Consider the following 14,752-nt stretch of genomic DNA (forward strand, 5'->3'; position numbering starts at 1 on the left):
TGACTAAATATAAATGAGGTCAGCCTCATCCGTAAAAAAAAGGAGAACTTTGTCATGCAATAGTGTCATGTAGTCAATGAAAGTCCCCTTTCAAATGTAATATCTCACTTTGACTTTGAGGAAGTTTTTATTTCCCATTTTCTCCCTGCATATTAAGGGACATTTGTTTCAGAAATATGACTTTTTTTTTAAGAGCACGAGAGAGAGAAAGAGGGAGAGATAGAGAGTGAGAGAGAATGGCCTGCCCCGGTGAGAGATGACCTCCCCTCCTCCCCCTTGTCCATTCCTGATGTGGGACTTGAGTGCTGTAGTGGAGTCATGGTGTGAGAGAGAGGTCAGTCCATCACTTTCTATCAGAGCCTGGACTTCAGAGCTCCCTTCGGTGGTGACAGTGATGAACTTGCCGACCAGGGAGCAGTGTAAGGACTGGAGTTCAGCTCAGGTGGCCAGCTTACTGCGCCAGGTGAGTGGGAGGAGAAATTCTTTCCTTGGCATCTCCAAGGAACGGTGTGTGTGTGTTTATTTTGGGAAGGTACTGCTAGTTACACCAATGAGCAAAGAACAACTACATTATTGTAAGCAACTGAAAGTATTCACTAAACCACAGCAAATGATGCGTTGATCATTAGGATGTATGTCATACTGCTTTTCAGAATCAAATGCGAGAATGTGCTGCAACTGTTGAAAGAATGAGGATTAACGGACAAAGGTTTATGGTACGTTATTTTGTTATACACTCTCTCCCTTGACATCTCAATACTACCTGAATACTACTTCCAATACTACCGCAACATTTTATCACCAAACCACAGCAAACCCACATGATTCGATATCAACAGGTACATAATAACTTTTTGCTTTTGGCCAAATTTAGTGTGGTGTCCTAATGATGTAAGAGTAGACAATAGACTTGGACTCTAAATTCCTACGGCAATTATGGCCTTGAAAGGAGTGCAATAATTAAAATGTCCTAATGCTAATTTCAGCCATAGGTTGCTGAAATTAGTGGACATTATTTATCCATTCTCACTAAATCCTAAATCCTTAATTAACTGGTATTGTTCATTTAGGGGAGACAAAATCTGGACAGGTTTGCAACATCGTTGGTAAACATGAGATTTGCAAGACAAAAACTTCCAATCCTTTCGAAATGCATAATGGACATAATGGATTTTCCAGCAGTATGCTGAGCGTATGAGACAGGGTAAAGCAACAGTCAAGTAGACAGAGTCTGGTGAAAGTTTACAGGAAGTGACCAATTTAAAAAAATAAAAATAAAAATAAATCGCCACCTTTACTTCCCAGAATGACATAAATAGTGAGGCATCAAATCAACTTCCACTTTGAGAATACCACAGCGCTACAGGAAGTAGTAACACTGTGGGACATTTCCCTCCATTTCTCCCCACATTAACAGACAATTGTTTTGTACAAACATTTCTTGCTACTTGCTATCGCTAGTCCCTACATTGAGTGAACACCAACGCCAGAGTCTGGTTACCATTATCAATTAGCTAGAACTAAATATTTACCATTTGGTCTTTTGTTTGGTATCACCAACTAGGCCTACTCATCACCGCTGTTGAACAAGCTTCTAGGTAGGCCTCTTTATTTGGTTTCTCCTGTGTTTTCATTTGATATGAGAAACGCTAATGTTTATACAAACGATGCCTTTGGTTTTCATCCACAAGTTAAGTATTGGCTATTGTAATGTAAAGTGTGCGGTCCGTTAAGGTGTAGCCTATAATCACGGTTAGTGACCTGTTCGAAGGTGTGAACGGTTTATTCAAGTGTTCTGCATTCTGGGTGAGACGCTTGTCTAGGTGATGGGCCTGATCTAGGTAACATGCTGCAAAGTCATTCACCACGGCAATGACTAAGGAGTTCTTGTCGTCAATGGGTTTTATTTATGTGAGCTTTGCTACTGTATCTAGTTTTCTATGCATTATTCAGTGACCCGGCACAGCTTTCATTTGGAGGTAGGATACCACAGCAGTACTACGTACCAGCGATTTTGATAAACTGAACATTAACTTTCAAGTTGTCCGTCTATGCCTCCAAGCTAGTTTTAACCCTCCCAAATAAGGTCAATGGGGATTTCAAGGTGAATCAATCAAAGTCATTAATGTTTCAAAGGATTCGCTTTTGATGTGTGGGTTACCAGACCAGATCTAAAACATAGACCTACATGTATTGATTGATCTGGCATTTATTGATCTAGTCAGAACACCTGGGTTCAGCTAAGACTCGTGTAACCCCAAGCTTCATAGTTTGCAGCACTCTCTGCAATGCCAACTTGCCATATTCAAGCTCTGGAGCTTTGAGGATTAAACTCAAAATGAGACAGACACATTATTCCCAGTCACTGCCCTAGTATTCGTTCTCCCATTCAGTTAACAGACTTAAAAACCCTAAACTAGCTTTGGAACTAGATCGTGTTCAAGATGATTCTCTACTGCTATTGTGACAATGCTTGACCCTGTTATTGTAAACAGTGCAAATCCCGGCAGTGACCAAGAGAAGCATCAGGTGGCGCACAATTATGGCAGTCGGGCGCATGCACTCAAAATAATAAATAAGATTGAAAAAGCAATGCTGAAAACATTTTCAATCTACTGATACATGCCTAGCAAAGGCCCAGTGCCCAAATTTTGTGAAAAAAATATTTTTTTAATATATTTTTTTTTAAGTCATACTTGTTAACTTTCTCATTGTAAAACAGCAATGGTGAGATTAAGGCTACAGCTATTCATGGGTTTATTATGTGTTGTCTGCATGTATCCAATCTATTTAGTCAGGCAATGTCCACATTATTCTCACATATTTTAGAATGTGATAATAATTGAATTATTTTTAAAGTGGTAATGGCCTACTTTTTCTTTTATACTTTTTGCATGATGTACGTTTCAATTCTATAAATTATACAAACAATTGTATAACATTGAGGTTCTTAAACTACAATTAAGCGCATGAAAGATTCCCTGAAAGTCCTTGAATTTGACTTGCCAATGTCTGTATAAACCCTGCTTAAAGGATGTATAGTCCTCAGCCTATGTTGCTGTATAGGTGGAGTTATGAGCCAATTTGCATTTATTCACTTTTATTCCTCAAAAGTACACATGTGGAACTGCATTAAAAAAAATGTTTTTGTTTCAAACCGTTTTGAAATGTGTATCCCAATGTCACACATTGGCCCCATTATTTATAGAAAGACTCGTGTCCATGTTGCTAGCGTACACACTTAAAAGTGTGTAGCAACTTTTAAGTAAAAAATTGTTCTATATAGTTCCAAATAAGGATTCTTTGGCTCATATTGACAGCTTTTCCCTTTTTGGTGCGAAAAAGAAACCATTGTTTAAGGTTATATAATGAACCATGCTCATAGGGTTCTAAATTGAGCCTTTATGGTGCTATGGAAAACATTTTCCTAAGGTTCTTTAAAGAACCATTAAAAAAGGTTCTATAGAGCACCAATAAGGGTTCCAATATCAGTACAAATACAGCACTTTTTGTTTTTGCATAGAAGGGCAGAGAGGACCTGCTCTTGCCGTGCTGCATGACCTCTGTATGTCAGCCTGTGTAGGTGCTGCGGGTGCTTTTTAGATGGATTTGCATATTCATGTGGTATTTATAGCCTTAAACATAATATGACATATTGACATATTATGGTTGGCTGTGCATATGCAGCTCTCAGAAAGTGAGCCGGTCTTTTCTCTCATGTTTCCCATATGACTTATTATCATATCTCCACAGGCACAACCGAGAGGCAGGACGGCAGAGGGTCCGTCTTTCCACATCATGTGTGGGTAGTAGCAAGTCCTGGATGGTGTTTGAAGCTGTAGCGGTTGAACATTCCTCCATGCACTTTATATGGTGATGATGTGGAGTGCCTTTACTTCACTCAGCAGAGGGGTATTTTAGTATGTGAGGCATGGGAGATGTGGTTGGAGAGAAGGCAAGTGTCTTGTAACAGAGGGAGTTAACAACACTATCATTGAGGTCTGAGATCCTCCCGTATTTCCTTGGCAGAGTGCTAAATGAAAAACGTTGCGTTGCTATGTTGATTTTAGGTGGAGGGCAGGCTGGGTCAGACTGTGGTTCCCACCGCTCTCTCTTTCCTCGAGCTGATTTAGATTTCAAACAAGTCTTCAAAACCTAGTTAGAATAGGAGCTTTGAGGTCCTGCGGAGTGCAGAAGCTCTAGTGTCTTCTGTAGCGGGGACTGCTGGTCTTCAATATGCAGGAGTGGTTTCAGGGCATAGGGCCTATTGTGTTTCATTCAAACACCGGGAGAAACTTGCCATAAATAATTCAATCTGGGAGCAGCATATGCAAAGGCACTCGGGCGAAATATTTGATATTTTATTCAGTGTCAAAAAGTTAAGCCTGAATTTAGGTGGAGACGCTTTTCCTCCTATAAGTGAGTGAAATGATCAAGTGTGCACCTTCATGTGTGTGGGGGTCTGTTTCTCTGTGAGGAAGGTGATGCCTCTCATATTAAGGAATCTGACTGATTTACAGATGATTCAATCATGAACCTGCGTACTAAAGTTCATTATGCTGAAAATCAATTCAACCTAATACAAGCAAGGGATAACAAGAAAGGAGAGCAAGTGAGACCAAAGGAGGACCCTGAAGCAATCAATTATGAATGAAGAGAGAAATACATAATTTAGCATGATTTAGAGCACATTTTATATTTTTGTGTAATTTTACTCTGGAATTCAGGGCAACTGCTTCCCTTCAAAGAGAACCATGAAAATCCAATTTATTGAGGGATGTGAGTAGTCATTGGAGACATCATTGTCATTTTTTCAAAGGTAATGTTACAGGGCACTGCAATGACATATTTGGTAAACAAATTAGGGACAACATAAGATTGAGTGTAATCTGCACTGGATCAAGGGTACACAAGTAGGGCCATAAAGTAACAATCATTTTCCTATTAAAAAGCAGGCATGCTTCAAAGGCTTTTGGCTGTTTTAGCGTCATGCTGCCATCTTGTGTAAGCTACGAAGTGATACATTTCATAACCGGCGCAACATGTTGTGTAAAACGGAATTACAGATTGTAATGTTATTTTGCCAAACCCAACATAAGAACCATTCAGTTACAGTACACACAGATTTGTAAAAAAAAAACGTATAATTCTCTTGTATTTTTCTGCTTCTTTTACTTTAACAGAATCTGTCTGACAGTGATATGAGCAGGTTCAGCCTCATCCACCAGCCGTGAGTAACCCTCTATTTCTCTGTTCCCTCACACTCTCTCTGTCCTCCTCTTGTGTTCTTCCCTCATGTGAACACAGCAGATAGCTGAGGCCTTTGAGGGGAGTACCAAGAGAGCACTGCAGAGCAGGTGTGGGTGTGGGTGTGCATGTGTAGGTGCGCCCTCCGAGGGGGAAATGTTCAGTCTATTTTAGTAGGCTGATAGATTTGTGAACTCTTTCCTTATGAGTTCCCGTTTTCATGTAGTTAATCATAAACTTTTGCAAATAGGAAGTTGCATAAGCAATTCCAGAATTGAGCCTCACACGTGCTCATGATTTCCTTGCCTTATTTCAGTGTTTCTACTGTTTGGTTTTGTTTGACATCTGATGAAGAAACATGTGGATTATTAGGGAGCCAGAGCTTTAGAGGGAAATGTAAAATGGGCTCCCCTTCTTATCAGGTCTGCTAGTGTTAAAATACTGTAGTTACTATTGTCAATACACTTCCTGGCAAACTAACCAGAGTTCCAGATATAGCTACTCTACTGAATAAGCGACATGAGTCAACTGACAAGGTATGTAAACCGTACTTTCTTATGAGTAATGCTAGTGTACTATAGCATATGACTCATATGGGTAGGCTTGAGGCTAGTGGGTCAAAGAGGTCCCGAACAGGTTCACCGTTCATGTTATCACATTTGTTGCCTTGCAAGGTGACAGGACACAATACCCCACAAATAGAAACAGAACAGTCTAACAATTCAAACCCCTGAAAATAGGAACGTGAGCCATTTTACTTTGATACAGTAGCCTACAGTGCATCACTGTAGTGATGTCCTCTGGGTTCATATTGTGCATTTTGTTGCCCAAAATAAATTCAATCCAACCCATGTAATTTGAAAGTTTAATCACACATATGTTCCACTGCAAATTAGGCCTAATAACAATGCTGGAACCCTGACTAGAACCCTTATTGAAAATATTCCCTAATACCCAACAGCCTGAGCATTGCACAGTAAAAGATTCAGGCAATTTATTACAACTTTCGAATAGTGGCTTCGGAGAATGTTCACTCAGTATTTTAGCAACCATTGGGTGTTTCCATCTATTGAGAAATTGCAGTTGTTTCACCACAGTTCCTCAGCTAATTCTAAACTCATGTCAGTGAAGGCTACCTTCTGTTTACTGTGCTGGCTGATCAGAGGCTGTACACAGCAGGGGGTGATATTTCCCTTTATAAACTGCCAAGTTGAGTGGTGGGAATGTTGTTGTGTCAGTCCCAAGGACACAGAAAAGGCATCCTATTCACTCCCTCTGATAATAAACCTAGACGCACAGATAAGATAACTCTGTGGGCCCTCTTGGTACTTCACACAAAGCCCCCTTGTCCTGCATTGGGGAACTCTTGTAATTCTATACATTGCCATTTTAGTTAACCTTTGTGTCCACTGGATGTCTTAAGGTGAACGCACCAATTTGTAAGTCGCTCTGGATAAGAGCGTCTGCTAAATGACTTAAATGTAAATGTCTAATGTTTCTCCATGTAATATTTGAGTGACTCAGACATGACAAAATATATGGGCGAAAAATCCTGGCTAATAAAAATAGCTCTAAGGTATGCAATGACTGACATGAAGAGGAAAACTGATGATGCACGACCCAATTTCAAAATCGCACCTCGTGCATTCTACTATTACAACTTTCAAAAGTAAGTTGTAAGCCAGCCCTTACAAATTCCAAACTCCCTCCCACACCAGCCTCTAAATCAGACCAATCCTGCCCGCGGTGGTTTGATTACATTTTAGGGGGGGTGTTACGAAGTCCCTTTGGCTCGGCAGTCTAGGGGGGGGGGGGGGGTGGTAACGAGCCCCGTAACATAACTCATGCAAAGTATAGTGACAAAGTAACAGTGAGAACAAAAACCACAGACAACTAAAAGTTACCATTAAACACCCAGGGTTTATTTCTAAACACACAGTAAAGGGGGGGCGGGAAAAGGGGCTGAGCTGGACCCAAGGAAGGAAACAAATATCCAAAAACACCCCTAAACTAGACTAGCCTACTTCAATACAGCTAACTCTGCACGACAGAGAGATGGAGCTCCAGAGGAAACAACTGAATGGGTTTTTAAACCAAGGGAAAGGGGATGTGATTGGGTAATGGAAACAGGAGGTGTGTCTTCTGATTGGGAAATGATGATTGCCACCTGTGAGGGGAGAAGGAGATAAAAGAAATAGACACAGAATACTTGTATCCTTAACACTCCCACCCTTAAAAGAGCAACCCTAGGGAGGATTGCAACCACAGTATTTACAAAACATACAAAAATACTTGTTTTTACACGAGACAGCATCTGCCAACACATTTTCAGAACCTTTTTTATGCTGCCTCCTGGGTGGCGCAGTGGTTAAGGGCACTGTACTGCAGCGCCAGCTGTGCCACCAGAGACCCTGGGTTTGCACCCAGGATCTGACGTAACTGGCCGCGACCGGGAGGTCCGTGGGGCAACGCACAATTGGCCTAGCGTCATTAGGGAGGGCTTGGCCGGTAGGGATATCCTTGTCTCATCGCGCACCAGTGACTCCTGTGGTGGGCTGAGCGCAGTGCATGCTAACCAAGGTCGCCAGGTGCACGGTGTTTCCTCCGACACATTGGTGAGGCTGGCTTCCGGGTTGAATGCGCGCTGTGTTAAGAAGCAGTGGTTGGGTTGTGTATCTTTGCTTGGTTGGGTTGTGTATCGGAGGACGCATGACTCTCAACCGTCGTCTCTCCCGAGCCCGTACATGAGTTGTAGCGATGAGACAAGATAGTAGCTACTAACAATTGGATACCATGACAATTTTTAAAATATATATTTTAAAAAAACAAGTAAGGGCCCAATGCATTAGGCGCGGGTTCTGGTTGTACATCCGGCAGTATATACACAAGCAATGGTAGGGCAATGGAACCAATATAAACTTAAGTGTTGTAGAGATAACAAAACAAGAGCTTCTTGTTCAATAGTTGCATAATGTGTCTGACATTTGTTAAACTTATGAGAAAAACAGGATGATCCACTCCACTCTTGTCCTGCTGCAGTAGAACAGCACCAGCACCTCTGGCACTAGCATCTAACTCAAGTTTAAACGGTTGTTCAAAATCCAGAGCAGCAAGTACAGGGGTATTACATAAGAATGCTTTAGCAGATTCAAAAGCTCTCTTACAATCAGGGGACCACACAAATGATCTAGCCGGACTGAGCAAAAATCGGTCAATGGAGCAACTACAGCAGAGAAATTTTTACAGAAACTATGGTAGTAGCCAACCATCCCTAAAAAGCGGCGTGGCCCTCGTCTGGTGGTAGGTGCAGGGAATGCAGTTATAGCCAAGACCTTGGCATCAACAGGGCGCACCTGTACATGGCCGACCTCTTTCCGAGATTGCGAGTTAGGTAACAGTAGCCTTCCCACTTTGCCAAGTTCAGGGTTAGAGAAGCAGCTGCCAAACATTCACATTCTACCCTTAGAGTCAACATGATCTGACCACTCAGACGAATAAATTACTAGATCATCAAGGTATGCACTACAATTGGGAATGCCAGCTAATACAGAGTTAACCAGTCGTTGGAAAGTGGCTGGTGAATTACGCATCCCAAAAGCCATGACTGAGTACTGTAGGAAGTTGTCTTGGGTTACAAAGGCAGAAATCTCAGAAGCACGTGAGGTTAACCTTTTAAAGAGGTCCAACTTAGTTACATAAGTGGCAGCATCAAGTGTCAATACAGTCGTCCAGTCTGGGTAACGGAAACTAATCTGGCATTGTGACCGAATTTGCCTTTCGATAATCCGTACACAACCTGGACGTACCATCAGGTTTAGGAACCAGAATGCGAGGAGAACTCAAAGGGCTTGAACTTGGTGTAGCCAGGTCATTCTCCAACAAATATCTCACTTCATCCCTCATTATCTTCCTCTTGGAAGCATTGATACGATATGGGTGTTGCTTGATAAGGGCAGCATTTCTAACATTAATGTCATGTTCCAACACGTTTGTGTGAGTAGGAACGTCATTAAAGAGACATGGAAAACTGTAGCAGCCTCACAATATCGGCCTGTCCATCTGTTAAATGAACCAGACCTGATGGGAGAGACAGCAGCATTTCGGAGTTGGGCAATCTAACACACTGCTGCTGAGTATTGCGCAACTCCAAGCCATCTCCATCAACAATATGACAGTCCTCTATCATAGCAGTAGAAGCAGAAGAGACAGCAGTACCTTCTGCTGTTTTTGAACTATCTAACTGGGTGATGGGTCGGGTGTGGTATGCTTTCAACATGTTAACGTGGCACACACACACGTGATTGGAGTTTTCTATCAGGAGTTTGAAGCACATAAATCGGTTTCACTTCATTTCTTTCAATGAAATAAGAACCAGAGAAACGAACTGACAGTGAAGATCCTGGAACAGGCAATAACACCAGTACTTGGTCACCTGGCTGTAGTGGACGAGAAACAGCCTCTTTATCATAGTGTCTTTTCATATTCCTCTGTGAGGAACAGAGCTTCCTTTGCGAGAGCACAGGCTTGGTGTAGGCGCTCATGAAAGCGACTAACATAGTCCAACACATTCTCATCTCCTGTACACAACTCTTGGGACAAAAACTGTTATTTAAGAACTTTCATCTGTCCTCTCACTGTGTGACCAAACACTAGTTCAGCCAGACTGAACCCTAGGGACTCCTGCAGTTTCACGAGCAGCAAACAAAACTAGAGGAACTCCCTCATCCCAATCTTTCTCAGATCCAAACAATATTTACATAGCATAGACTTCAGTGTCTGATGCCATCGTTCAAGCGCACCCGGAGACTCTGGGTGATATGCGCTTGCCACACGGTGCATAATTGATGTTATGTTACGAAGTCCCTTTGGCCCGGCAGTCTGGGGGGGGTAACGAGACCCATAACGTAACTCACGCAAAGTATAGTGACAAAGTAACAGTGAGAACAAAAACCACAGACAACTAAAAGTTACCATTAAACACACAGGGTTTATTTCTAAACACACGGTAAAGGGGGGGCGGGAAAAGGGGCTGAGCTGGACCCAAGGAAGGAAACAAATATCCAAAAACACTCCTAAGCTAGACTAGCCTACTTCAATACAGCTAACTAACCTAAAATTCAGTGAGTGGTCCGCCCAATTCTAACTAGTGTATTTAGACAAAGTTTACCTACGGGTAGTGTACGCCCATGGGCAAATTTTCTTGGTACCCCCTTTTCCCACCAACAAACAAACAGTCACACACCATAACAATACTCACATGTGGGGACAAAGTGACATGTCGACATAAACCAAACAAGAGCTCAACAGAGAGATTGCTCAACAGAGAGATTGCATGACAGAGAGATGGCACTCCAGAGGAAACAACTGAATGGGTTTTTAAACCAAGGGAAAGGGGATGTGATTGGGTAATGGAAACAGGAGGACGTGTGTCTTCTGATTAGCGACTGATTGATGACTGATTGGGAAATGATGATTGCCACCTGTGAAGAGGGGAGAAGGAGATAAAAGAAATACACACACAGAATACTTGTATCCGTAACAGGGGGCAATCCAAATCTCACTTAGGACCCCCAAAAGGCTAGAGCCGGCCCTGGGTTATGTGAAACTCATTTGGAAGCATTACGGGAAATAGCGTCGTGTTCAAATTGATCATGAAGAAGAAAGACATTTCAAGGAGAGTTTCACCCACAACAAAATACTGCAAAATAGTGTGGTCAAACTCATGGAATGGAAAGGAGAAGTGATTGTTCTTGCAGAGGTGTTATTTTTTCCCCTCCGCTATGATCACTGATTGCTGCATGACTTGTTCAGTAGAGTAATCTTAGGCAGGCAGCCAATGCCAGTGAATTCATTCACAACGCAGACATTGAGCTGGATAGTAGCTAGACGCAGAAGGTGGCCTCTCTGGTCAATTGCCTGATTAATATATGGATACATTTAACAAGTTCACAGCTCCTGCAACTGTAAAACTTCGGTAAGAGATACCCATATTTCTATGTTGGGCAATGTATTTGTAAAACTGGGAAAGATGTTTAATGGTTAACCTTTGTGATCAGAACAACCTAAATTCTGACTATGTTTCAATGGTATGATGACGTAGTGGCAACTGGCAAGTAAAGAAATGCCTACAGTAAATATATAGTATAATTATATGCACAAAGTGCCAACCATTTATAATACTGTACATATGTTCAATTATTTTCTGCCATGCTCAAAAGAATAGATTTAACCAACAATAGCTTATTGTAGGCGACAATTTATTTAATTTTTTATCAAATGTTGCATCTAGATGAAGTTAAACAGTAAAAATGGGTTTATTGTGTAGTATTTTATTTTATGAAGGAGCTGGGTGGCTGTTACATAAAAATAAAATTTAAAAGTGCTTGTGATGCAACATTTGAAAGGGAGAGGGAATGTGGTAAGAGAAGGCTGACTAATGTGGATGTTCCTGTAATTACACCTGTCTCACACCCGTCTCCCTCATGCTCTCAATCTGTAATTGCATGTAGGCTACAGTGAGTAAGTAAGTTCTAGTGTGTGCGGGTGTGTACTTGACTCAGAACTACAGTTAACCTTCACCTCCAAGTGCTAGCCAACATGTAAAGTTGACTCCATGTTGAAGTTAACATATTTTCAGTGTTCCGCAGCCTGCAATAAACTCGGCCGGGGCCATATATTTAGACTACGCCATATTCTAGTATTAACATACATGATTGAGCTATAACATTTTTTGTCTAGCGCCTGTTATTACTTCCAAATTGTGTTCATAGTTATGTCCTGTATTACGTTCATGAACATTACATGGTTTTTGTTGAATATGTTAGGACAACTTTAATGAGGAGCTTTAAATGTGTCTTCCAGCCAGCTTCAGAAGATGGTCCAGGATATCAAGAAGAATGATGGCAGTATCCTGAACAGGCTGAGAAGGTCAGTCTATTCAAATGAATGTTTGACACACTCCATACACAGAGAGCATTACTCAACACTATTCTCTGTGACCCACAAGTTAGCAGGGACACCAGTTGTGCCCCATAGTTCAATATCTTCCATACACTACACTGAATGGAGCGGTAGGCATTTATCTGAAATGCAGTATAGAGGAATGAGAGTCCAGCCCATGTTGCAGCTCTATAGGTGGGAAGAAGAACAGAGATGTGTAGTGTATTGGAACTACGTACATCTCAGTTCAGCTGAGAGTGCAGTGCGCTCACATGGTATAATTAGGGGTTCACAGCACAGCGACGCTGCAAAACCTATTGTTATTCTTAGATCATTTTGTTAGTAATGCCACTTTAATAATGTTTACATATCTTGCATTACTCATCTCATATGTATATACTGTATTTTATACCATCTATTGTATCTTGCCTATGCCCGCTCGGTCATCGCTCATCCATATATTTATACTTATATTTTCAAATTCCATTCCTATACTTAGATTGGTGTGTATTAGGTAGTTGTTGTGGAATTGTCAGATTACTTGCTGCACTGTCGGAACTAGAAGCACAAGCATTTCGCAATAACATCTGCTAACCATGTGTATGTGACCAATACAATACAATTTGATTTGATTGTTTTTTTACTTTTGAAAAACTTCTACTCATGAATCATAAGTCCAAATAACACCAAATTTGGGTTAATCAAATACATGATGAACCATGTTAAGTTTCGCATTGAAATCTCAAAAAATAAGGAAACTATTAGCAATTAACTTGTTTGTCTATGTAACGCTAATGATTAAAATAATCATTCAAAATCAGATTCACTCCAAATATGTTCTTTGGACTCATCACAATAGTCCCTTAAGAGTTGAGAAAATCATTCTGATGCATTCAAAGATGGCCACACCATACCTAATATGCTTCTTCTCATGAACCATAGGACCAAATATCACCAAATGTAGAAGAATGTAGGCCCATGGTACATGTCTTAACTTAGTTTGAGAAAAGCTAAGGGATTGGTCAAAAGATGTCTTGAGATATTATTTACAAATCAAAAATATTTTGTGTCCATTAAAACCACTGTAATTCCACTCTACAGTTGCCTATCAACTTGAATGGACGCTATCATGGACATCCCTAAAATGAACCACACTGAACAATACAATGGTGTCGGACAAGATGGCTGACGTTTTACGGTCCCCCAAACCAATTGTGCTATTGTGTGTGTTTTTTCGCGTTATTTGTGACTTATTTTGTACATAATGTTACTGCCACCGTCTCTTATGACCGAAAAGAGCTTCTAGATATCAGGACAGTGATTACTTACTTCGTACTGGAAGAAGATTTTTTCTTTAACGAGTCGGACGTGAAGGATTTACTTCAGACACCCGACAGGGCCCTCATCCCCGTCATTCGCAGGAGAAAGAGATGAAGATATCTGGGACGTAGGTAGGGGTGCCTTGTAAGGATCCGACGGTGAGTGGGTAATCTGCCTTTACTATCAGTCCTTTTAGCCAACGTAAAATCATTGGATAACAAAATAGATGAACTACGATCACGTATATCCTACCAACGGGATATTAAAAACTGTAATATCCTATGTTTCACTGAGTTGTGGCTGAACGGTGACGTGAATAACATACAGCTGGTGGGTTTTACGCTGCATCGGCAAGATAGAACAGCTGCCTCCGGTAAGACAAGGGGTGGCGGTGTGTATATTTTGTAAATGACAGCTGGTGCACAAAATCTATTAGTAAGGAAGCCTCAAGGTTTTGCTCACATGAGGTAGAGTATCTCATGATAAGCTGTAGACCACACTATTTACCAATTTACCAAAATATTCTTCGTAGCTGTCTATTTACCACCACAAACCGATGCTGGCACTAAGACCACACTCAATGAGCTGTATACGGCAAAAAGCAAACAGGAAAAAGCTAATCCAGAGGTGGCACTCCTAGTGGCCGGGACTTTCATGCAGGGAAACATAAATCTGTTTTGCCTCATTTCTATCAGCATGTGAAATGTGCAACCAGAGGGAAAAAAACACTAGACCACCTTTACTCCACACACAGAGACGCGTACAAAGCTCTGCCTCGCCCTCCATTTGGCAAATCTGACCATAATTATATCCTCCCGATTCCTGCTTACAAGCTAAAACTTAAGCAGGAAGCACCAGTGACTCGGTCAATAAAGAAGTGGTCAGATGAAGCAGATGCTAAGCTACAGGAGAGTTTTGCTAGCACAGACTGGAACATGTTCTGGGATTCTTCCGATGACATTGAGGAGTACACCACATCAGTCACTAGTTTCGTCAATAAGTGCATTGATGACATTGTCCCCACAGTGACTGTACAAACCCCAACCAGAAACCATGGATTACAGGCAACATCCGCACTGAGCTAAAGGGTAGATCTGCCGCTTTCAAGGAGCGGAGCTCATAAGAAATCCTGCTATGTCCTCTACGAACAATCAAAAAGGCAAATTGTCAATACTGGACTGAGTACTACACCAGCTCCGAAGCTCGTCAGATGTGGCAGGGCTTGCAAACTATTACAGACTACAAA

The 14,752-nt window shown here is 41.4% G+C and overlaps 1 protein-coding gene across 4 annotated transcripts in view; it reads left to right on the forward strand.

Annotated features, from left to right (window-relative positions):
• The first annotated feature begins 361 nt into the window (after nucleotides 1-361).
• blnk (B cell linker) overlaps nucleotides 362-14,752 on the forward strand; it is a 32,777-nt gene continuing 18,386 nt past the window's right edge. The window contains exons 1-4 of one of the 4 annotated variants that reach the window (XM_029669768.2): nucleotides 362-463; nucleotides 654-716; nucleotides 5,184-5,230; nucleotides 12,109-12,174. In XM_029669768.2, the coding sequence (XP_029525628.1) occupies nucleotides 395-463; nucleotides 654-716; nucleotides 5,184-5,230; nucleotides 12,109-12,174 (245 nt within the window). In that variant the 5' untranslated portion in view covers nucleotides 362-394. Of the gene's footprint in view, nucleotides 464-653; nucleotides 717-5,183; nucleotides 5,231-5,549; nucleotides 5,784-11,039; nucleotides 11,222-12,108; nucleotides 12,175-14,752 lie in introns of those variants that run through there. The other 3 variants (XM_029669769.2, XM_029669771.2, XM_029669770.2) reach the window with 3 other exon arrangements.

The sequence above is a fragment of the Oncorhynchus nerka genome, linkage group LG10 (genome assembly GCF_034236695.1).
Source record: "Oncorhynchus nerka isolate Pitt River linkage group LG10, Oner_Uvic_2.0, whole genome shotgun sequence".
Lineage (NCBI taxonomy): Eukaryota > Metazoa > Chordata > Actinopteri > Salmoniformes > Salmonidae > Oncorhynchus > Oncorhynchus nerka.